This window comes from Bos grunniens, chromosome 7 (assembly GCF_055505025.1).
Source record: "Bos grunniens cultivar Pamir isolate PY7600 chromosome 7, Bosgru_T2T1.0, whole genome shotgun sequence".
NCBI classification, from domain to species: Eukaryota; Metazoa; Chordata; class Mammalia; order Artiodactyla; family Bovidae; genus Bos; species Bos grunniens.
In genome coordinates, this window is record NC_141171.1 from 83,142,213 (window position 1) to 83,168,939 (window position 26,727).

Consider the following 26,727-nt stretch of genomic DNA (forward strand, 5'->3'; position numbering starts at 1 on the left):
GATTCCTTATTTGAAATCTTTTTATGAATGACATCTATTTCAGGTGAAGTATGTTTTGGCTCCTGAGAGAAACTTATTTTTTGCAGATTGATTGAAAGTTCATATTCTCAGCATTTTAAAAAGAAGTAGTTGTTACTCCTGGATAAGACATTTGGAAGCCTTTATTTTCCTGATTTTGCCTCTTTAAACAATGAAGAAGAAAGTGACCTATCTTCTCAGTTATGCAGTTTTCTCAATTATATTGTGATCTAGGCTGGTCCAGGGAATAGCTGTATTACTCTATTATGTACAAGATATTTGAAAGAAATGTATGTTGGGAATATTTGAATCTCTACAAAGACATATTAATATAATATGCATGTATTTGTTAGTATATACATTGTAACATATGAAAGAATTGTGCAGAATATATAAAATAGTAATAATGCTCATTATTACATCCAATATATAAATATTTTTTATCTTTTATTCAATCCATAAACATAAGAATATTTGAACATTTATCAATTTAGGGTCTTTTTAGGGTACTGACTAATATTGTTCTATATGTGCATCAGTAAGTATATGGGGAAGTGTATGAAAAATATGAAGGGTTTTTATCATTATATCCTTTTAAATGAGGTTTACTAGAAGAAATAATTTCTATACATTCATTTATATTTATTAATTAATGTAAGGCATGAACCTAACACCTATCACCTAAAACTTGGTTATATTTGACTCTCATTTTTATATTAATAAAGTATCTTATTTTCTTTTGGTTCTGAATTAATTTTTATCTCCAATTCTATAGTTAGACCAAATCAAAATTATGTAAATGTCAAGAAACCATACAGAAAAATATGTTATTTGTTTCTTTTAAATTTTCCCTTTGAAATTCTTGTTGCTGTGAATTAATATAAAATGTTCTAGAAAGCATGTTTTGGGACTTATACCAGTACTCTGGGTGTATTTTTCTATTTTATATTCAAAATAAATCAAATGAAAGGAGATGTACTCTGGTCGTGATAAGCCATTATTTTAAAAACTCAAAATACCCTCAGGATGATAGGAAATTTGATCCACAAATTGCCCACAAAAATGCAGACTGGGTACTTGGTACTTGAGCAAATTGCTTTAAAATGTCTGCCAGAGGTTGAAAGAGGTATTATCTCATCAGTATTCAACACCACTGCCATAGGATGGAAAGCAGCAGGGAACAAAGATGAGACAGTAGAGACAAATACACCCTGTGCTGTAAGACAGTGTGTGAGGGTACATATAATATGTGTCGCACAGATGCTCAATTTGCTATTTCTGAATTATCCAGAAAATTCTTTTGTGTCATTGTGACAAAAAGTTACCTATTTGATCAAATGCACAGCCATGTAGCTTGTCACCAGTCTTATGCTCCATCTATTCTTTTTTTTTTTCTGAGTCCTGGATCACATACCTTTTTCAGGAATTGAAGATGTGTGTTCTTGGAATGGCCCTCCAAACAGAGGAAACAAAATCTACTCCAGAGAATTCTAGGCTCTGGATGTATTCCAGATGTTAGATTAGTAGCTTTACCTAGTTTCCAAATTTGGTTTTCTTTCCTATCACACAGAAAGTGGCTGTTTTAAAGAGTTGTAAATACACCTTGGTCACAGCCAAACTGTATTTCCTGAACTGTTCCCTGTCCAGAGGCGTAGTTCACTGGGAAATGAGCGAAGGATTTACAACTACTGCTTCCATAAGGCAGTAGTACTGGTCAAGAGTCTTCAGAGAGATTAGAAATAGGACACAGACATTCGGAGTTAGGTATCTGTCCACATAGAAAATAGAGTTGAGGCCCTCTCTTTAGGCCTAGTCACAGTTCAGTTTCCTGGGCTGCTCCTGATTAGTCTTATATCAGTGTCCATTCATGATTCCATTATTTCTTTATCAGATTTTTTTTCTAGACTACATGTGCCTGGAGAGCGAGGAGGGGCACAAAATAGTTGCTGAGAATTCACTTAGAAGCTATGGTAGATAGGTCTGAAATATATTTAATAGAGAACTGAATATTATATGAGCAAAAAGCATATCATGGGAAATGTTTATGTTGTGTTAAGAGGAGAAATGTGAGTTACCAATATGGAAGGTATCTCATTTTTTGTAAAATACATCTTTAGATAAAGAATATCTAGAAGGAGAAAATTAAATGATACTAGTGTGTGTCTGTGTGGATCACAATAAACTGGAAAATTCTGAAAAAGATGGGAATACCAGACCACCTGACCTGCCTCTTGAGAAACCTGTATGCAAGTCAGGAAGCAACAGTTAGAACTGGATATGGAACAACAAACTGGTTCCAAAAAGGAAGAGGAGTACATCAAGGCTGTATATTGTCACCCTGCTTATTTAACTTATATGCACAGTACATCATGAGAAAAGCTGGGCTGGATGAAGCACAAGCTGGAAACAAGATTGCTGGGAGAAATATCAATAACCTCAAATATGCAGATGACACCACCCTTATGGCAGAAAGTGAAGAGGAACTAAAAAGCCTCTTGATGAAAGTGAAAGAGGAGAGTGAAAAAGTTGGCTTAAAGTTCAACATTCAGAAAACGAAGATCATGGCACCTGGTCCCATCACTTCATGGCAAATAGATGGGGAAACAGTGGAAACAGTGGCTGATTTTACTTTTTTGGGCTCCAAAATCACTGCAGATGGTGATTGCAGCCATGAAGTTAAAAGACGCTTTTAATTTGGAAGGAAAGTTATGACCAACCTAGACAGCATATTAAAAAGCAGAGACATCACTTTGCCAACAAATGTCCGTTTAGTCAAGGTTATGGCTTTTCCAGTGGTCATGTATGGATGTGAGAGTTGGACTATAGAGAAAGCTGAGTGCAGAAGAATTGATGCTTTTGAACTGTGGTGGTGGAGAAGACTCGTGAAAGTCCCTTGGTCTGCAAGGAGATCCAACCAGTCTATCCTACCGAGTGTTCATTGGAAGGACTGATGTTGAAGCTGAAACTCCAATACTTTGACCACCTCATGCAAAGGGCTGACTCATTGGAAAAGACCCTGATGCTGGGAAAGACTGAGGGCAGGAAGAGAAGGGGACGACAGAGTATGAGATGGTTGGATGGCATCAGCGACTTAATAGACATGGGTTTAGGTAGACTCCGGGATGGAGTTGGTGATGGACTGGGAGGCCTGGTGTGCTGCAGTTCATGGGGTCGCAAAGAGTCAGACATGATGGAGCAACTGAACTGACGGAACTGAAGTGTGTGTCTGGAACTGTGGATTAAATTTTCTTCTTGATAGTATTTTTTACATATATTTTTGTATTTAGATATGTATCATTATAATCAGAGCCAAATCTAAAACTATTTCCATTTGGGATCATGGGGGAGAATGAATACGGTTTGAGTAAGCAATGAGGAATTGCAATAAGAGTGAAAAGGATGAGCTTTAACATGTATACTTTTAACATATATTTGCTGTTATTTTTTATTTGCTATTTAATAATTGCAATCCTCAGTTCAGTCACTCAGTCATGTCTGACTCTTTGCAACCCCATGAATCACAGCATACCAGGCCTCCCTGTCCATCACCAACTCCTGGAGTTCACTCAGACTCACATCCATCGAGTCAGTGATGCCATCCAGCCATCTCATCCTCTGTCGTCCCCTTCTCCTCCTGCCCCCAATTCGTCCCCTTCTCCTCCTGCCCGCAATCCCTCCCAGCATCAGAGTCTTTTCCAGTGAGTCAACTCTTCACATGAGGTGGCCAAAGTACTGGAGTTTCAGCTTTAGCATCATTCCTTCCAAAGAAATCCCAGGGCTGATCTCTTTCAGAATCGACTGGTTGAATCTCCTTGGAAGGGACTCTCAAGAGTCTTCTCCAACACCACAGTTCAAAAGCATTATTCTTCGGTGCTTAGCTTTCTTCACAGTCCAACTCTCACATCCATACATGACCACAGGGAAAACCATAGCCTTGACTAGACGGACTTTTGTTGACAAAGTAATGTCTCTGCTTTTGAATATGCTATCTAGGTTGGTCATAACTTTACTTCCAAGGAGTAAGCGTCTTTTAATTTCAATCTTAGCTCCAGTTTAAACAAGTGACATTCCTGAATTCACTTACTTTTGTATAATTTATATGAGAAAGAAAACATTAGAATTATTGTATGTAAATCCTTAGGTCATTAGCTATATTTATTTTACTTTTTTAGTTTCAAATAACAATTCTCAAGTTCGGTGTTTGTGAGTAGGTCTTTTGTTTGTACTCAAGCATCAAGTTAGAAAGTCTCTAGCTTTACTCTGAGTTATAGTTATTAAACCTACAATTGGAGGCAGTTTTCAGCAGATTGAATTGGGTTGACACTCATGGAATCATTAGAATAGAAGAGACCTCGAAAGCTTTTCTCTGCCTTCAAGCTAGGATCACATTATAGCCAGATGAATTCAGTCTGATATTTTAAGACTCAAGAGATACCTTCAACTCCTATTGGTCGCCCATTACATTGTTTAAGAACAGTCACAGGCAGAAAATTCTTCCTTCCATCTATTGGTAATCTGAGTCCTTCATGGTATACTTGAAGGCCATTTCCTCTTGTTCTGTCATCAGAAAGGATGAGGAACAGCTGTTTACCATCTTCTTTAGTACTTAAAGGCTTATTAAATATCTCTTTACCACTGCTTTCTTTTCCATTTCTTTTTAGCATTCTTTGTCCTCTGAACTCTTGTGCAGATATTCTTTGTCTGAACAACCCTGACCTGGGTATAAACTTTGTCAGAGCTGAAAATACAAGGATTACTGTACTGTTTCTAAGTACCACATGTTAACATTTGTGTATTGATTTATTTTGGGTTATCATTTAATCTGTATTATTTGAGATGTTATTTTCTATGAAATCACCTTGTTTCTGCTCTCATTTTTGTTGTGTTTTTGACATTTATTCTTAAATTCCTTGTTTTCCCATCCAGAAATATTTTATTTTGAATATTCAGTGTTTTTTGTATTTAGTTTTTACCCTTTTAGTTTTTTTTTTAACTGGAGGATAATTATTTTACAATGTTGTGTTGGTTTCTGCTGACAACAAGCAGCTATATGTATACATTATATATACATGTATCCCCTCCCTAGTTAACCTACCTCCCACCCCACCCTCCAGTCCAACCCCTCTGGTTATCAGAGAGCACAGAGCTGAGTTACATTCCTTCAAGAAGTCCTCAACTACTTTTAAATGAATATATTGCATGAAATAATTTATGTTTTAATCTTTAAAATAGAGGTTTATTCATTGTCTGTGTGTAGGCACATATCAAGTATATTCAATTTCTGCTAGTCTACCTTCTTTATATATATATATGAGGGATTAAAGTTAGTACTGTCTCTTGTTAGCTCATTTGAATATTGTAGAAAAAATTATAAATGATAAAGAATTTTATGTTTTGTCCTATATACCTAAATTTAAAGTATATAGTGTTTTACATATCTTCTTCTACATATACATAAAATTTTACATAATTTCTTCTTCAAGTTGGATGCTTTCATTTATTTTATAAGTACATACATTTAATTGTGTGTGTATGTTTGCTGGATTATAAGATACAGCTTGGTATATGATGTTCTTGCTGTGGAGCAGTTCATAATCTACTTTGGGAGAACAGATTAGGTAAATCACTTAATCCCAAAATAAGATCATGGTTGCTATTATAGTAATATTAACAAAGTACCAGAAACAGGCTATAGTTACCTTTGTTTCAAATTTCTCTCACAAATATGTTCTTTTAGAAATAATCCAAAGATGTGAATAAGTTATTACATTTAGGAATTTAGATGTTTTAAAAGCTTTTTTGCTATGAATTTCCAATTTTGATCCTTTTCTCAGTGTGTAAACTACAAATGCTAATAAACAGTAAGTTCTAATTATTTGTTTACCAATATAAAACTTTAAATCAATGAAAACATTTTAAAGTGATTTTTTAAGTTGGAATTGTTTATTTTTAATTAATTTTTATTTAAAATGATTTTACTTGTATTTTTCTTGAAAAAAAAATTGAAATTGTCTTCAGTATTAAATTGAATAATGCTAAGAAAACCCCACACCATATATTAATTGGTTTGTTTATTCACATTTTAGGTTTGAAAAATGTGTGAGTGCTAAGGAAGCTGTAGAGACTGATCTTTATAAACGGTTCATTCTGGTGCTGAATGAGAAGAAAGCAAAGATCAGAAGCTTACATAAATTGTTAAATGAAGTTCAAGAACTGGAAAAGAACATCGAACATAAGATGTATTTTTTACCTTTCTGTTTTGGGATGGCAGAAGCATACATTTTAGTGGAATTTCTTCCCGAAGTTAATGGAAGTTAGATGCAAACTTTAGTGACATATCATAGCCTGGGGTTGGATGCTGTGGTTGTTAATTGCAGTAGACTGGAGAATACACAACATAATCTCTCCATTATCTGCCCAACAGTCACACCTACACTTAAATCATACAACTGCCATGAGACTGCTAAATAATAGTAGTTTAATTATTTGGCATCACTAAGGAATATATTAATTAAAAACTTTCATCTTCTCCAGAACCACAAAGGTTGGGCACACATTTGTAATCCTGATCTAAGTAGTTGTTAATTTTAGGATCAAATGGCTCTGAGTATGAATATGTACTTGATTTTTAAGGAAGAATCATAGGTGACTTATGGCTGATATGGCTTGAACAATTATAATTACTTTAGGCATTAACTGATACAGGTTTGGGTCTATTATTCCTGAATCTGAGAGAAAGCACAAATTTACTAATGGCATAATATAAAGAATATAACATTTAGTATCAGATGATCCTAGTTCAAGTGTTGATCTGGTACTGAATTCTAATGATACTTGGCTTTGTCCTTTAAACTCTCTGTGCCTCACTTAACTGTCTTCATAATAAGAGTAAAGGTAGCCATTTCAGAATTTGGGGAAGACCAAATGAATTCTGCTCAAAGGCAGAACTGCTTTGAAATCAGTAAAGTACTGACCATTCTGTGACACACAGAAGATAATTTAGGAGAGTAGTATTGTGATTTGACAGATGAATAATAAATGATAATAAACTGATTCAAGAATTAATTACAGTGAGCACTAAACATTTACATTAGGTAAAACAGACACTTGTTCTTAAGAGAGTTAACAAATGGTCTTTAAAGTGCTTTCTTAATTACATAATTTCAATATATATTTGTTTAATTACAATGTTTTTCTAAGGATATTTTCTATAAATACTTACTGGTGAATTTGATACCTGGCCAAGAATGAACCAATGATTTATAATTCCACCTTTCTCTCTTTCTAGGGAAACTCCAACATGTTCTGAAATGACTACTGACAGAGATGCAATCTATGATGAAAGTACTGATGAGGACAGTGAGATCCCATCTAATCCTTCTGTGTTAACTCCAGGTAAAGTAAATACATATATTTCTTTTGATGAATACCTCACTGGGGCTTATTTCTTATTACGGTAACAAACCGTAAAGAAAAATGTTTCGAAAATAATTTTTTCTACAAACACATTTCAGGGTTTTTACTCAAAAACCACAGCTACTTAATGTTAAAAATTAATATTCATTATAAAATGCAGCAACTCATTGGCAACAACAAAACAAACAAGCATGTCCACACATATACATACACACGTGTATGCCAAGGTACAGTGTTTCTTATTAAGCATAGATGGGTAAGTGGCAGGCAAGATATGACTGCATGATAAATATCTCCAGCTGAAAGCTGGCTGCCTTTAACATTTGAGGTCTTATCAGGCTAGAGCTACGTGAAGGAGCAGGGTGATCTAGAATGGTTTAGATTGTCCTGAGATTAAGTCCTCTCCCTATTCAGACGAGATCGGACACTTTCAGGGTGGTATGGCTATTGACTTCTCTTACGATTCAGAAAAGTGCTAGAATAGAGGGAGGTGGGTTAAGAAAAAAGATGAGAAATGGCAGTTTAAAGTACTTAAGCCTTACTTAATCGATCAGACCAGCAGCTTTTTAAACTCATGGATGATTTTTCTAGAGTTTTACAAATTGCTTTGAGGTAGGATCCCCTGAACTCATACATACAAGGTTCTGATATAAATGTTCGTTTATTTAACAAATATATTTTTGAGTGTTTATTATATACTGAGAACTTTTCTGTGCAGTAAGGGTGCAAAACACAGAAAGTTCCTCTTTCATGGAGTTTAAATTCTAGACAGGGAAACAGATAATAACAAGGTAAATAAATTTAAGTTTGTTGGGTAGTGATAAATGCTGAAGAGAAAAATAAACCAGGGAAGGATAACAAAAGATGTCAGGGAGGAAATAAGAATGAGGGTTGTGATTTTAGCTAAGGCACCAGAAAAGACCTTGGTAAAAAGGTAATAAGTCTGTCTGTGGAAAGAACATGCCATGCTGAAAAAGCAGTTGAATACAGAGGCCTTGATGTGTGAGTTTGCCTGATGTGTTCAAGCAATAGCATGGAGAGCAGTATGCATAAAGTGAAAAGATGAAGACAGGAAGAATTAGGACATGAGGGAGGCCAGATTGTGTATAAGGTCTTACAGGTCATTGTAAGGATTTCAGTTCGCACTCTGAGTGATACTGGAAACTGTTGCAGAGTTTTAAACAGTCAAGTGACATGATCTGACTTGTTTTAATAGGATTAATCTGTTGTGTTGAGAATAGGATCCTTACTATAGGAGGATCAATATGGAAGAAGATATAACAGACAGAAAGCTAGTTTAACAATGAGTGAAGGATTAGAGTGGCTTAGACCTGAGTGAAAGCAGTGAAGGTGATAAACGAAGGGAAGATTCTAGAAATGTTTAGAGGCAGCAGATTTGCTGTAAAAGTGAATTAGAAGGGAAAGACAGCAATGATGGTAAGCTTTTTGGAATGAAGTACTGAAGGCAAGCAATTGAAGGAACTACCAATTTGGGAGAGAGTGTAAGAGGAAGGTCTCCACCTCAGTTTCAGAAACATTAATTCTGAGATATTCAGCAGGGAGCTGGACATAAAAATTTGTACTTTGAGGGAGGGCTCGCTGCTGACATATAAGTAAAAATGGTATTTAGAGCTTGCTGAGATCTCAAGGGAGTTAGAGAAGACAAAAGATCAGTGGTCCAAGAATGCCATACTAACACACTTGAGTGTACAGAGGTGGGAAAGATGAGGAGACCAACAAAGTAGAATGAGGGGGCCGCAAATATTGTAGGTGTGGTATCTTGGAAGGCAAGTCAAGAAAGTATTTCAAGGAGGAGACAGTGATTAGCTGAGTTAAATGCTTCAAACTGAGCAAAGATGATAAGGATTGAGCACTGACTGCCGTATTTAGCAACACAGATATTATTAGGGATCTTAATAAAAACATTTTCAGTGGACTGGTGGGAAATAGAAGAGAATAGGAGATTCAAAAGGAATGAGAAGAGAGAATTGGAGAACAGATAGCAAGTATGAGCAATACTTTTAACAAGTTTTACCATTAAAAAAGAGGAAAGACCCAGGTCAGTAGCTGAAGAGGAGGGTGAGATCAAGAGGGTATTTTTTTTTTTTTCTTAAATGAGAGAATTAATGTCATGTTTGAATACTGATGGGGTGAAAAAGGAGAGAGGGGGAAAAAAGTGTCCAGGCAGTAGACAGAAGTAAGAAATCCTGGAATATTGTCTCTAAGTAGATGAGATGGGATCAAATACACAAATGGCAGGATTTAGTTAGCTGGGAGCTTGGTTGCTTCTCCCAATGATGGGAAAGAAGGTAGAATAAATGGATAAAGACAAAGAAAAGTGTCTACTTGTATTCATGGAAATATACTGGTGTTGATTAATTTAGTTGATTGATTAATTCGAATTAGATCACACAATCACACACAAATTCTCATTTTCACATGAGAGTAAAATTTCTTTTAATTTGGAGGCTGTGCTTGGTTTACATTGCTACTGCTACTGCTAAGTCACTTCAGTCATGTCCGACTCTGTGCAGCCCCATAGACGGCAGCCCAACCAGCTACCCCGTCCCTGGGATTCTCCAGGCAAGAACACTGGAGTGGGTTGCCATTTCCTTCTCCAATGCATGAAAGTGAAAAGTGAAAGTGAAGTCGCTCAGTCGTGTCTGACTCTTAGCGACCCCATGGACTGCACCCTACCAGGCTCCTCCATCCATGGGATTTTCGGAGGAGCCTGGTAGGGTGCAGTCCATTAGTGGCCCATTTAAAATGAAATCTCTTTTTTAATAATAATCAAATGTAATTGAAAGTTCACAAGGAAAGGGAATACTCTTTCCATTTGAACATTCTGAACTTCTATTAAACACAATGGCCTTTGATTTTGTTCCCTATTCAGAGTGTCTCACAAACCTTTGATGTAGATGAAAATTATTTTTGAAGAGAAAATATATGGTTAAATATGGGTATATGAGAATAGGGTCCTTTATGTGTTCAGTCTCTTTTAAGCAAAGCTTTAAGCTATAATTATACTATTTTAAATTTGGCAAAATTTCTCCTCTTCAAAAATGTTTAGATCATTGAATATTTTTTATATATTTTACATTATTTTTTCTTTAACCCATATCTAGTTCACTACATATTTGACCATGGGTCTCTGATTGTCTCTCTCTCTTTTTTTTTTTTTTTTGCATTTAACTTGCTTTTGACAAGTTTTAATTAAGAGCATTTTTATTAGAAATTTTAACTGTTCTTTTCTCTCTGCGTCTTTAAGAAGTATTCATGAAACTAAAGTTTGCTTTAAAGAAAAGTGAATCTTAGATAGAAAGTGCTTGATATGTCATTAAGCACTGGACTAAACAGATATGAGGAGAAGCATTTTATATGTTAAACAATAAAATGAGCCTCATAATATACCAGATTTCCATAAACTATTCTTCTTTGGTGACAAAATATATTCTTAGTCCATGGGATTTTCTCTTATCTAGCTTAGTCCTTTGGCTTTTTATATATTATTATTGAGTATTTGGGGAGAGCAGTGAGAATTTCTTCCTTAACTTATTCTGCCATTTTGACAATAACTTCTTAGAGTATAAGTAAATACATGAATTTATTTTAGATATTGCAGGTTCATGTATGCTTTCTATACTATAAGAACAAGAGGAAAACAAATGAATGGAATTTAATACATTTATCTTTCAGAAAACCATTTCTTTCAATGGCTAAATGTGTAACTTGATAATTTTTATTATGTAAATATATTTTCATCATTAATTATTAAAATCACCAAATTGCCTCATGAGTTGTTTACATTATTACCTCAGTCCTACAGAGGTTTAGTGAGACCAGGATCATTTAGTGATTCCACAACATTCATTCAAGTAAAATATTTCTTTATGTGTATACCCAGAAGTAGGGTAGGAGTGTCATAGTTTGTAAGAAACTAATAGGTAACCTCATGCGAAGAGCTGACTCATTGGAAAAGACTCTGATGCTGGGAGGGATTGGGGGCAGGAGGAGAAGGGGACGACAGAGGATGAGATGGCTGGATGGCATCACTGACTCAATGGACGTGAGTCTGAGTGAACTCCGGGAGTTGGTGATGGACAGGGAGGCCTGGCGTGCTGCGATTCATGGGGTCGCAAAGAATTGGACAGGACTGAGCAACTGAACTGAACTGAACTGAATAGGTAACATTTTTATGAATAAGCAATCTGTTTTATTACTTTTTTCCTCCAACATTTTTAAACTTTCCTCATTGTTAGGATTGTTGAGGAAATAACTAGTGACAAGTAGTCCAATCTAATAAATGACATCATGTTCATATGTACTATACCACATTTAAAGGTTTACGAAAAGTCTTTAAAGCATTCATGAACAGTTTATTAACTAACAGGAGATCTCTGAAGTATTCTGAAATTGGAACATCACAGTTGATACCACCCCGTGACTACATTTTATATTTTTCTGTAGTAAAATTTGCTTTCTCTATGTTCTAATTTCCAAAATTTCTAGAGAGCAGTGGTTTTATAAACTTTATTATTTCCTACATTGTGACTGCATACTAAGTCCTGGGGTTTGTAGGTATTGCACTTTATTTCAGATTAAGATTATGATAGATAAGCTAGGTGCTGTGTTTGCTATTTATAACTCGGTTCTCCGATTACAAAGGAGGATAGGTCATTTCACTCTCTTCTAGTGGGTATTAGTTCCTTGTGGCATTAAGACTCCTGGTTAGTCTGGATTTTTCCTACCTCCAGGATTGTTTCTGTTTTTTAACTCAGTGGAAACCTACTGGGTTATTATAGGTATCATTAAACGATCTTCTCTACAGGAAACCCTCTTTCTTTAGTTACCATTCAAGGTAACACCTGATGTCCATTGCTGTGGAGAAACTTCAAGTTGAATTATGTGCAGTGAATAACAGAATCTCACCAAAATATCCAGTGATATAAGCATAATTGATATAGCATCTTAGTAACAAAACATTACTAAGCAACAGTTTATCCAAGTGGCTTTTCAATTGCCCCAACAATATCTGATCTAACCTAAGAAATAATTTAGGATTATGCAGATTTTTATAGTTTCCTAATCATTTTATACTATATTAAAAGTAGAATTATGTGAAAACAGTTTTTAAATATATATGAATGTTCTAAGAATTTTAAAAATTATCATAAAGCATTTATTAGTCTTAATTCAAATTGTGTGTGAATATTTAGTGGAAAAAATTAGATTTATTTTATAGAAATAGGATCTTTATGTGAAGTATTTGGAAAACATGGTTAACTGTGTTCTACTTAGCCACCACAAGGGGAATTATTTTAATGTCTCATTAATTATGTTTAATATAATTTAAAACTTACTTTAATGGATAGTCAATATTTTTTAATTATAATTATTTCTAATAAAAATTAACAAATTTCTTACATTTAGAGAATAGTTAAATCAACCTTCCTAAAAGTACAAATAAGAAATATACTTATTCTAGAATGTTTTTGCTTGCTACACTTTGTATTAAAGGTCCACAACCACGAAAATCAGCTTTCTTACCACTTTCTCCATAATTATTAGCCTGAAATTTAGCACATTAGTTTAATTAGTCTTCGTTCGTATCCAACAGGAAGGTCCCTGTATAACTGCTATCAGTAATTCAGGCTTTTGCTTAGTTGGTGGGCTTCCTGAAAGGAAGTGTGATTATAGAATGGCCTTTTTGAAAATAAATGAATGGCTATGTCAAACAGTTGATGAATACTGATATAGTAGCTTTTAAAAATAGAACAGAATCCAAAATTTCCAACTATCAAAGAGCTCGTTGCTTTGAACACTGAATGTCCACTCACAGAAGGGATAACATGTCCTGCCAAAGAGATTACTCAGAATTCAGCTTTAGAATCGTAGATTATGTCCTTAATATTCTCCAGCTTGTTTATCATAGACTCATTTGTTTCTAAACTCTAAATAAAAAGCTTGATTTAGAATAACCTATCACAAAACTGGAAAATCAATTTGAGTAAATTTCCTAGCAATCATGGGCTCTTATTCATAAACTACCTTGTGGAAGAATGATGACATAATTTGAGGCATCTAGATCTAATATAGTTATAGATCTTCTATTATTAATACAAGCCCATCATTTTTCAGAAGAGACAGAAGCCTAGGAAGGTTGAGTACATTACTGTTGGTCACACAGGAGAAAATAATGAGAAAGTGTTTGCCCTCTTTAATGATTGATTGCCTACCTTTGCACATTTCTTTTTGAGCTATTATAAAAACCCTGGGGAATGTGCTAGCACTAAGGAAGTTGTCACCGATGCAATACAATAATGATAACATGTTTTTCTTCTAAAGAGAAGAGAAATCCTAAAGAGAAAAGAAAGCATAAGTTTTCCATAGAGATAGTCAGTATTATTAAATAAGGAAGGCTTTATGACCTAAACCTTTTGGAGAAAATTCCAGAATGTACATATTTCTATTGAGGTCATCCTTTGTATATATTTTTTTAATTGAGATACAGTTGACATGTGACCTTGTGCAATGTGTAGATTTGGTACATTTATAATTACAATGTGACTACCACTGAAGCATTAGCTAACACCTCTATCACATGACATATCTAAATATCATTTCTTTTTTCTGGTAAGAACAATTAAAGATCTAGTCCCATCGAAACTTTGAAGTTTTTAATTCAGTATTATTGACTCTTAATTATTATGCGATGCATTAGATCTGCAAGACTTACTGATCTCCTAGTTGTAAGTTTGTAATCTCAAGTAGTATTTCTCCGATTTCCAACCCCCGTCCCCTAATAGCTGTCATTCTACTCTGATTTTATGAGTTTGGGTGTTTTAAGTCCACATATAGGTGCAATTATACAGTGTTTGTCTTTTTCTGTCTGACTAACCTCACTCCCTGTGTATTTTAATTGCTTTAGACTTTAACTTAGTATATTATTTATTTGAGAACTCTCAAATGTATCAAAGGTTTTTAGCAAATCTATGATAACTTCTCTGTATCCCACTATTAAAATGTAACTTTGGTATAACTTCCTAGTGATAGCTTATGGTGAAGGGTGTCAGATTCGTGATCTCTGAAAGAAAGAATTTCACTTTGGGACCAAAGACATAGCTTCAGTCACTTGGAGCTTCGTGTGGCATTTTTATTAATGGAAATGGATGGAGAAAGCTTCTGACATGGACATCGGAGGGGTATAGAGAGCCCCACCTGCTAGTCTTATCAAGTCCTTATGTACTTTTTCAATTAGTTACTGATGATAGAAAGGTCTTACCAGACCCACTCCCACAACATACGTATCCTTGAGCAAGGTGAGTTATTTTTTTGTGTGTGTAATCATTAGCTCTGGGATTAAAGAAACTTCAGTTCAGTTCAGATCAATTGCCCAGTCATGCCCAACTCTTTGCGACCCCATGGACTATAGCACGCCAGGCCTCCCTGTCCATCACCAACTCCCGGAGTCCACCCAAACCCATTCCATTGAGTTGGTCATGCCATCCAACCATCTCATCCTGTGTCAACCCTTTCTCCTCCTGCCCTCAATCTTTCCCAGCATCAGGGTCTTTTCCAATGAGTCAGCTCTTCACATGAGGTGGCCAAAGTACTGGAGTTTCAGCTTCAACATCAGTCCTTCCAGTGAACACCCAGGACTGATCTCCCTTAGGATGGACTGGTTGGATTTCCTTGCAGTCCAAGGGACTCTCAAGAGTCTTCTCCAACACCACAGTTCAAAAGCATCAATCCTTGGGGGCTCAGCTTTCTTTATAGTCCAACTCTTAAATCCATACATGACTACTGGAAAAACATGGCCTTGACTAGATGGACCTTTGTTAGCAAAGTGACATCTCTGCTTTTTCATATGCTGTCTAGGTTGCTCATAGCTTTCCTTCCAAGGAGTAAGTGTCTTTTAATTTCATGGCTACAGTCACCATCTGCAATGATTTTGGAGCCCCCCAAAAATAAAATCTGCCACTGTTTACACTGTTTCTCTGTCTATTTGCCATGAAATGATGGGATCGGATGCCATGATCTAAGTTTTCTGAATGTTGAGCTTGAAGCCAACTTTTTCATTCTCTTTCACTTTCATCAAGAGGCTCTTTAGTTCTTCTTCACTTTCTGCCAGAAGGGTGGTATCATGTGCATATCTGGGTTATTGATTTTTCTCCCAGCAGTCGTGATTCCAGCTTGTGCTTCATCCAGCCCAGTGTTTCTCATGATGTACTGTGCATATAAGTTAAATAAGCAGGGTGACAATATACAGCCTTGACGTACTCCTTTTCCTATTTGGAACCAGTCTGTTGTTCCATGTCCAATTCTAACTGTTGCTTCCTGACCTGCATATAGGTTTCTCAAGAGGCAGGTCAGGTGGTCTGGTATTCCCATCTCTTTCAGAAATTCACACAGTTTGTTGTGATCCACACAGTTAAAGACTTTGGCATAGTCAATAATGTAGAAATAGATGTTTTTCTGGAACTCTCGCTTTTTTGATGATCCAGCGGATGTTGGCAATTTGATTTCTGGTTCCTCTGCCTTTTCTAAAACCAGCTTGAACATCTGGAAGTTCACGGTTCATGTATCGTTGAAGCCTGGCCTGGAGAATTTTGAGCATTACTTTACTAGCGTGTGAGATGAGTGCAATGTGCAGTAGTCTGAGCATTCTTTGGCATTGCCTTTCTTTGGGATTGGAATGGAAACTGACTTTTTCCAGTCCTGTGGCCACTGCTGAGTTTTCCAAATTTGCTGGCATATTCAGTGCGGCACTTTCACAGCATCGTCTTTTAGGATTTGAAATAGCCCAACTGGAATTCCATCACCTCCACTAGCTTTGTTCGTAGTGATGCTTCCTAAGGCCCACCTGACTTCACATTCCAGGATGTCTGGCTCTAGGACCTCTAGGTGAGTGATCACACCATCTTGATTATCTCGGTTGTAAAGATCTTTTTTGTATAGTTTTTCTGTGTATTCTTGCCACCTCTTCTTAATATCTTCTGCTTCTATCAGGCCCATACCATTTCTGTCCTTTATTGTGCCCGTCTTTGCATGAAATGTTCCCTTGGTATCTCTAATTTTCTTGAAGAGATATCTAGTCTTTCCCATTCTATTGTTTTCCTCTATTACTTTGCACTGATACCGAGGAAGGCTTTCTTATCTCTCCTTGCTATTCTTTGGAACTCTGCATTTAAATGGTATAGTTTTCCTATTCTCCTTTGCTTTTCACTTCTCTTCTTTCACAGCTATTTGTAAGGGATCCTCAGACAGCCATTTTGCTTTTTTTGCATTTCTTCTTCTTGGGAATGGTCTTGCTCCCTGTCTCCTGTACAGTGTCATGAACCTCCATCCATATTTCATCAGGCACTCTATCTATCAGATCTAGTCCCTTAAATCTATTTCTCACTTCCACTACATAATATTAAGGGATTTGATTTAGGTCATACCTGAATAGTCTAGTGGTTTTCCCTATTATCTTCAATTTAAGTCTGAATTTGGTATATTGTCCGTGATCTGAGCCACAGTCATCTTCCAGTCTTGTTTTTGCTGACTGTAGACAGCTTCTCTGTCTTTGGCTGCAAAGGAAAAAAAAATATAATCAATCTAATTTCGGTGTTAGCCATCTGGTGATGTCCATGTTTAGCATCTTGTGTTGTTGGAAGAGGGTGTTTGCTATGCCCAGTGCCTTCTCTTGACAACCCTATTAGCCTTTTTCCTGCTTCATTCTGTACTCTAAGGCCAAATTTGCCTGTTACTCCATGTGTTTCTTGACTTCCTACTTTTACATTCCAGCCCCATATAATGAAAAGGACATCTTTTTTCAGTGTTAATATTAGAAGGTCTTATAGGTCTTCATAGAACCATTCAACTTCAGCTTCTTCAGCATTATCGGTCAGACATAGACTTACATTACCGTGATATTGAATGGTTTGCCTTGGAGATGAACAGAGATCATTCTGACTAAGAAAGTTAGTCTTAGGCAAAATAGATTGTTGCCATAACAACTCAGAGCTTAAAAAAAAACATCTTATGTGACTAAGACAAAGAAATATAGAAAATAAAAGTTGTTCCTTTCTCCTCCTAGAGGGACCCAGATTCCCTATCAACCTAGCTAAGAATTAACTCTCTCATTTGGTAACTATTTCTATATCTTTATATGTTCTTGAAGAGATAAAAATAAATTCTGTTAAGAATATTTGTCTCTGGCTGTGGGTGAATGAGAAGGTTGGCACATTCTCTCCTCCAAAAGTAACTGCAGATCTAAAATTGCCAAAAAGGAGATAAATACATTCTTCATTGCTCTTGAAATCAGCAAAAAGCAAACAGCAATAAGAGAGGTGCCTGAGTGTGTGCTAAGTTGCTTCAGTTGTGTCCCACCCTGTGCGACCCAATGGAGTGTAGCCCACGGCTCCTCTGTCGATGGGATTCTCCAGGCAAGAATACTGGAGTGGGTTGCCATGATGTCCTCCAGGGGACCTTCCCAACTCAGGCATGGAATCCTGGACCAAATAGGACTCACTTAATTATCAGTGAAGGGTGATCCTCACATCCAGTAGTATTGTTGGTGACAGTAATGCTCTTGGCAACAGTTGCTAAGTGCGTTGGGCCAATGTTGTAAATAAACTGAGGTTAGATTGCTGTGTGGCTATATTTATACCATTTTTCTCCAAGCATCTAGAAATAGGATTTTACTGACTATGGCAACTTGAAATAAGTAGTCATCTACATGATGCTTCAGTGGGTAATATATATATGAGAAAAAGGTACAGGGTAACTTATTTAACTTAAACAAGTTTTTTCTTTCCTGTGTAACTTCTCAAAGTCTTGAATATGTTAATATTCATAACGATGAATCCAAGAAAGTATTGAAAAACACATCTCAAGTTTATAAGACCTTGAGAACTTTTAAAATGGGTTTTATTATTCTGTGACACCCAAGTAAGAAACCCTGCTTTGTATGATTTGATTCATATATGAATTAGGTGAGAACAGGGGAAGTATCTAAAGAAAATAAATATTTCCCATATTTCTGTATGTCTCAGTTTTAAGGGGACATGTACTGAATGTGGACGGAGGAGCATGTAAGTAAGGTTATAATCTCAAAAGGTAGCGTAACCCATGAGACTATATTAAACCTCAGAACATGCAGTGACTTGTACTAGTTCTGAGAATGGTTTAAAAATGATATCTTACTGTTGTTGTGGTAAGAAATCTGATCTGAGAATGGACTCTAGGACAAGTGTTGGTTGATATAGTTAATGTTAATTGGTGACAGAAACTCTACATAAATTCTTTTCAACTTGGTCTGTTCAATCCAGTGAGATCTTAACCTCTGGTTCTTTTTTTCTTTTTTAGTCATTTCATTAATTTATTTACTTTTGGCTGTATTGGCTTTTCACTGCTGCGTGAGCTTTTCTCTGGTTACGGAAAGCAAGGGCCGCTCTCTAGTTGTAATGCACAGGCTTCTCATGACGGCTTCTGTCGTTGCAGAGCACAAGCTCTAGCAGACTTTAGTAGTTGCAGCATGTGGTCTCAGTATTTGCAGCTCCCAGGCTCTAGAGCCCAGGCTCAGCAGTTGTGGTACATGGGCTTAGCTGTCACACAGCATGTGGGATCTTCCCGGATCAGAGATCCACCCCATATCTGCTGCATTGGCAGTCAGATTCTTTACTACTGAGCCAACAGGGAAACCTTTAACCTCTGATTCTTAAATAATGTTTAGTGGGGGGATCTTTGAGCCCTTTGGAATTATAATTGGATAATAATTATCCAATTTTTTCATGTCCATCAAGTCGGTGATGTCATCCAACCACCTTAATCTCTGGCATCCCCTTCTCCTCCTGCCTTCAATCTTTCCCAGCATCAGGTCTTTTCCAGTGAGTCAGTTCTTTGCATCAGGTGGCCAAAGTGTTGGAGTTTCAGCTTTAGCATCAGTCCTTCCAATGAATATTCAGGACTGGTTTCCTTTAGGATTGACTGGTTTGATCTCCTTGCAGTCCAAGGACTTTCAAGAGTCTTCTCAAGCACCACAATGCAAAGGCATCAATTCTTTGGTGCTAAGCCTTCTTTATGGTACAACTCTCACATCTGTACATGACTACTGGAAAAACCATAGCTTTGACTATATGGACCTGTGACCGTAAGCAAAGTGATGTCTCTGCATTTTAGTATGCTGTCTAGGTTTGTCATAGCTTTCCTTCCAAAAAAGAAAGGGTCTTTTAATTTCATGGCTCCAGTCATCATCCACATTGATTTTGGACCAAGAAAATAAAATCTGCCACTGCTTCCACTTTTTCCCCTTCTATTTGCCATGAAGTGATGAGACTAGATGCCATGATCTTAATTTTTTTAATGTTGAATTTTAAGCCAGCTTTTTTACTCTGGTTTTCTACATTATATCTTTATTTTACACACTTAAGATCTATTTGATCTTAAAGTTTAGAAAAGTTCCATCTGAGACTAATTCTGTGGTTCTAGAATATATTTATATTATTGTGAAAAAAAATCAGATTTTACTACCAAGTCATGAAACCTTTAGGTGGGTATAGATGATTGTAGGTGTAACTGAGTATTGCAACACCTAATAAATGCAGAAGACGTTGTACTGTTTGTGGGTTTTTTTGTTTTGTTTTGTTTTAGATTCATTGTAGTAAAACAAATTTCAGAAATCTGTATTACTATATTTATAAATTTGACTGAGAAAAATGAAGCTAAACATTTTCACTGTCACTTTAAAACTGCAAACCATGACCCTGTTGAGACAAAGCGTGTAATGCATCAGCAATCTCTAAATCAGCTGAATGTCTATACTGTAATGTGTAGGATTCTCATCTCTCCGTGACTGTGACAGGGATCACCACCAGAAACAGCACATCTGGTTCCTTTAGTCATTTCATCAATATCACCTATAAGCCATACTTAAGATCAAAAGGATAGAGAAGGTTACCAGTGATGAGGTTCTGGAATGTAGCCAGCCCACCAGCATTGACAATGTTGCTTGCTGCAACTTAACTCTGAGGGCCTGGGTATGTGTGAAAGATGGATATCAGCAGGCTTGCTAAGTAGTCTGAATGCATGACATAGTCACAGAGAACAGTTACAAGGAGGGTGGGCAAAAGAAAGACTTGAAGTGAGACCCTAAGTGTCAAATCCAAGCCTTGTAAAACTTGGGAATGCTGAAAAATAGTAGCTGCAAAAATATACATATCAACACTCAGGATTTTGTGGAGAGGGTGGAAGGGTTATAATTTGGGGAAATGAAAGAATAAAAAGAAAACTTAGGGTACGTTCAAGCACAATGACTAGGTATGCTAACAACCTTCTTTCTTTCGATTTTAAATGGCATAACTTGGACTAAATCAGAGGTTGTGAATTGTTAATTCTTGCTAAAGATCTATGTCACATACTTTGTTTTTCCTCAGTGACATCAGTGTTTCAAGTAATAAATTTGAATGTATTTAAACAGGGCATAGGTTTTCTTATTTTCTGTACTCCTCAATACTTCTCTTAGGTCTGGATTACTTCATTCATTGATATCACTTGTGTAATTTCTGGAAATATTTTAATGTGTGACCCCCTGGAAGTTGATGATTGTACTGACAATGAAGATGATCACAATAGTTCTTCTAGCTCTACTCCTATGATATCATTAATACTGTTACTATTACTACTGTTACCACCACTACTACGATCACTGCCATTACTACTTCTACTTTTTCTATTACTGTTATTGTTCTGTATGGTTCCACTACCATCACTACTAGGAGAATCATCACGACATCCACAACTACTACAGACCCATACTCATGGCACTTACAAGTGGGTACCAGAGTCTATTCTAGGTTTCTTAGATGTATTGTTTCATTTACACCTAATAACAATCCTACAAAGTTTGTACTATGACTGTCACCAGTTTAATCTTAGTTCTCCCAGCTTATCACCATAAGCTGGGAGAACTGAAGCACAGAAAGATTAGAGAACTTGCCCAGTGTAACAAGGCTAATAAATTATGGAGCTGAGATTCTGACATCTCTGAGAACCCTTCCTGCTGTAAAGTTATTTGTATTCAATAAATAGAACACTCTAACTTATTAAAATCTTAGAGTTGAGTATGATTTTATATTTTTCAATTCAAGTATATTTTGATGCCTTCATTTTTATAAAATAAGGCTCCTAAAAAAGGAAGCATGGAATATTTGGCCTCGTTCTTACTTAATAGAATGGGCACACATTCTTCTAGGAAAGCTACAGCCTGGTGACATTAATGCACCATTAAGATGAATGGGAATGTTCATGTGTCTGTTGAAAGCCCATAATTTAATGGCAAAGCAAATAAGGCAGGAGATGGTGATTTGTACTCAGTACTTGATTAAAAGGCTCAGGTAAAGAAGTGCTTAATAAATATTAAATAATACTATGAAATGTCCATATAGACATTAAAAATACAGATTTGTAGGTTTAATTATAGTTTTAAATATAGACTTATTCTGTATGCTACTCATATGTTATTTTATGGATATAAATTAAGAATTATTTTATCTTTCTGGTGAATTGACTTTTTCTTAGCATTATGAAATATCTCTCCTATGTCTAGTAATGCTTTTTTCCTTAAAGTTATATCTGTCTGATACTAGTACAGCTCTTTGTTTTCTATGTATTTCAACAAAATATTACAGCTTCTTTGGTGCAGAAAAACAGAGACCAGCTTGGTTTGCAGAGAATTTGTAAAATGTAAATTAACACCTTAACTGAATCCCACTAAAAGATAATTAAAATCAACAAAAACGACTCCAGAATTTAAACACTATACTTCATCCTTTCCATGTCTCTTGGTATAATGCTCCACCTTTTATTGTTGGAGGTGGGTTTTATGGTATTGTGAGCTGGACTTGAGATACGATGCTTTGACATGTACTGTGATACTCTTAGGCATTATGGTGGCAAATATTGTGATGACTACAAGATGCATTAACTAAGATTATACATGTCAGGTTGAACTCTTTCTTCAATATATCACCTTGGTGACTCCAAGGTTATTAAAACTGCTGAGACCAGGAGTGTTAACAGTTGGTGATAGGGTTTCAGGGATAATTCTGTTATTGTTGACTGAAAAGATCAATGATGGATTCTTCAGAATGCTTTGCTTTGAATGCATTTCTGATGATTTTTCTTTGGGAAAAAATGGTTAAAATTGAGTACTAACAAGATTAATTTGAATTAGAGAAGTATCTTCTGACAAATGATCTTCATTCTATCAAAACTATTCTAGCAGGAAATATTAACATATTTTTTGCTGAAAATGAGTTTTGTGGCCAAATGAGTTGGGAAAACACCAAGTTAATAAAAATTAAACCTGTTTCTTTACTTCTAAATTGTTCAATCTTTAATATGGTAATTAGTATGCATTTTTGAATACAGCATGCACTATTCCACAGATCAACATTTGCATTGTTAGAAAGTTAATTTATTTCCAACAGAACGTGAGGTTATTAAAAATTAAAGTGTGCAACAATATTTGGTATACTTTTTAATTTGCATTCCTATATTGAAATTAATTTCATTGATATTAGATTAAGTTTTTAATAAACAGTGTTTACTGAAATAGAGGCTCTGTGTGTTTATTTACTTTTATTGATTATCCTTTTTTCATAGATACATTTGTAGCATACTTGATATGGAAGTACAAAATTATGAAGTTAGGTAACACAACATTTTAAAATAAAAAAGTTTAATGGTATTAATTTTTGAGAGTTAAAAAAATGTTAAATAGGTTTTGTGTGCCTGACAAAAGCACTTGCCACATTCTTTAATAAAAACGACTAATTTCAAAGGCTAATTAATATGACTTTCTTTTTGAAAACTCTGAAGGCTTCTTTTCATGATTTTTCAATTGCAGATCAAGCCTTCACAGGAGCTCTTTTTCTGCTATATTTATGGTATACCTTTCCAAAATGAAATAAAATTAGACTTCACTACTATTAGAGTCAGAATTCTCATGAATAGTATCTTTAAAACATGGTGTGTGCAAAGTATTTTATACTTGCTGTAATTTCCATTACAAAGGACATCAGCAATAATGAATCATTTCTTTAAAAAATTTAGTTGCTTCTAAGTGACAATCTTTCATTTACATTATATTTTTAAACTGAAAGATAAACTAAACAAACAAAAAAATAGTGTCTGATAGTTAAATGGAGAACCTCCCATAGTCATGCTGTCAGCCAGAAAGCCTTTATTTTCAAAGCCAGTTTCTTATAGCTCATGTTACAAAGGGTGTGATTGGCAGCTCAGTCACTTGGTAACTCAGAATAGGGAGTGTTGCTTTAAAAACAGAAGATGAAGGTGCTGCCACTTGATTAGCATCTTTGTATTTGTTGAACATTCACTTCGTGCTTGTTTAGGACCAGAGAATTGAAAACCAAAAAATAAACACTTTAAGAACTATTCTGTGTGTCTCACTTAGAAGACAATTTTGACATTTCTTGAATCAACAGTTCTTTGTGATTGTGAAGAGGAAAAGTCAGCCTCTTATAAGAATTCCTTTTTGCCTAGGTTGCTTGTGTATTGTTCTATTTGCTTGTTTAAATATCATATAAATTGTAACAATTCACATGTTTTAATGGTACCTCATCCTAGTGCTACTTCTTTATTTGAATGTCAGTGTCATGAAACTAAAACACATGTTCATAAGAAGCTTAGCCTATTTTAATGGAAAAGATTTAGATGGTGAGCTGAGAGCTCATATGTAATCTTCCTTTTATTATTGTGGATAAGGGTAGGTGTCCCTTACCTCTAAGCCTGGCAAGGATTCTGAAAGCCATGTATCAATAATATATATGAAAATGTACTCTGTAGAGTACATAGACAGTAGTATTCTTATCAACGTTACTCTTTGATTTAGGAATGTACGTATGCCAAAGAACTTTTTTAGACACATCTTTCTTTGTTTCCCATACTCTTTGTTCTGTGTTCTAAGAGGTAGTAAATTCAGTGTTATTCCTGCATCACCTAGCACAGGGCATTGCTCACAATAGGATTTTAACATTTGTTTATAAAGTGAATGGATCCTTTACCATATAATTGAATGTAGTTGACATGAACACAGTAAATGCAGTTTACATTGGATTATATTTTTAATTCATTTTACCTGTCATGTTTTTAAACATCATTAGTAAAATTGGACAGATTTGGTCTTTTATTGTCATTACCTGGCATAACATCAGGACTGCCTCACAGTTTATTTTAGCATCGTAATATTGTTAAACAAAGCCCAGCAGTTATGACTTTTATTTGGCGCAATTTCCTACCTATTTCAGAAGGATAAAGTATGGTTTATTCAGTTGTTTTTCTCTAAGCTTCATAACACTTATTTAAACATTGTGTTATATCCAAATTAGCCTAAAAGACTCCATTCATTCTCTGTTCTTTGGCTGGTGTGCCACTTACTCACAGATTCATTGACTATGATTGATTATAAACTGCCTGTGAGACCCACTTACATGGATTCGTCATTTGTTAGAGTTTAAATGAGTCACAATTCCCTCTGCTGTTGGACTTTACAACGTGTAATAAGGTGTTTTTAATGGCTTTCTGTACAAAATACACTTCTTTCATCTGCAGGTTCAGCTTGGTTTAAACCTCTTTTCTTGAGACCATCAACCCAAAGAAGATTTTTATTCTTGATTATTCATTTCTTTCCATGAAATATTTTCTTTCTTAAAATATTTTAAAAGCCAGAGTACAAACTGATTATGCTTCCGTAAAATATTTTCACAGAAAAGTTGCAGTATTCTACATTAGTGTTTTCATCAAAATCACCTTTTACATTTTCTGCATTTCTGATCAATTTTAAAATGTTTGACAAATGCGACCAACTTAATTAGTTGTCTACTTGCCTGATCTTGAGCTTCTAAAGAAAAGGGACGATACCATAGTTTACTCTTGCTTCCCAACAGCAGTACAGTGCTTTTTACCTAAGGAGTAGCCAACATTTTTTGTCACACTGAATTGTCCTAATATTTCTATAAAAAGTCTATTGAAAATCTTGCTAGGAAGAGCCGCACAGAGGTTTTTAGTAGAACTATTGCCTCAAACCGAAGAACCAAATAGTAGCCAAGCTGTCATGTTTCTTAAGTGGCTGGGCGAGAGACTAGGCATAAAAGCATTAGGACTTTGATCTGAAAGTGCTCATACAGTTTGAGGCTGAATATGTGGAGTTTTGTCCAAATTCATAGATAACCTCTTATACCCCTTTCATCCTAATACCTAAATTAGGATGCCTGTGATTACTGTAGTCAAATCCTACTGAAGACCAAGGTCAATGAAGCTGGTAAGTTTCTGGCCAAAAGAGTAATGGGAAAGTGAACTAACATTGATTTTATGCTGCTCTGTTGGGATGCCATACTAGGTGCTTTACATAATTTATCTCATTTTATCTTGCCCTCAATCAATATCAGGCCTTAGAGCTCTCAATTCAAGAGAGGTTAAGTCATTTGTCCAAGGTCACTCACTTAGTATGATAAACAGCCAAAATTTGAACTCACTTGTGGCTGACAACTCAACCCATTATTCAGGCTCTTTTATTATTAATTAATAGCTAGATTTGGTTGTTAAATCTTAACTTCTATGCGTGAGTTGATAAGATTTAATATAAAGAATATTAAAAAAACTATTTTGACATTTATTATACTAGAAAATAAATAGTTATTGAGACATTATTTATTATTTACTTGGATGCATAGAAAGAATAAATCTGTAAAGAACCCTTTATATAAGTCCAGGGTAAATGTAAATCTTGTTAAATCTTTAACTTTGACTTGGATACCCATGTGTTCCTGTGTCTGTCTGTGCAACAGGCAAATGGAAGTATCCAACTAGTTCTGATTTTCTCTGGATGTGAGTCCAGAGAAAGAATAAATGCCTCTTTTACTTTTCCTTATCCTTTACCACTATTGCTGTTGTTAATAATTGACTAAAGGCCTTCTTTGGTATCCGTGGGGGATAGTTTCTAGGAACCCTGTGGATGCCAAAATCCCAAGGATGCTCAAGTCTCTTCTATAAAATGACATAATATTTACATATAACCTATGCATACCCTTCCAAATATTATAAATTGTCTCTGGATTACTTATGTTATACAATACAGTGTAAATCCTATATAGTTTCCAGGGTGTAGAAAATAAGTTTTGCTTTTTGGAACTTTCTGAAATTGTTTTTCCAAATATTTTAATCTGAAGTTGGTTGAATCTGTGGGGCTAACTGTATGTTACTTTTGAAGCATTAATTTAGTATAATATT

The 26,727-nt window shown here is 35.4% G+C and overlaps 1 protein-coding gene across 12 annotated transcripts in view; it reads left to right on the plus strand.

Annotated features, from left to right (window-relative positions):
- Nucleotides 1-26,727, plus strand: part of XRCC4 (X-ray repair cross complementing 4) — a 329,942-nt gene that overhangs the window by 127,565 nt on the left and 175,650 nt on the right. For all 12 annotated transcript variants that reach the window (XM_086412872.1, XM_086412874.1, XM_086412873.1 and 9 more), the window contains exons 5-6: nucleotides 6,105-6,257; nucleotides 7,307-7,413. In XM_086412872.1, coding sequence (XP_086268998.1) covers nucleotides 6,105-6,257; nucleotides 7,307-7,413 — 260 coding nt within the window. The remainder of the gene's footprint in view (nucleotides 1-6,104; nucleotides 6,258-7,306; nucleotides 7,414-26,727) is intronic.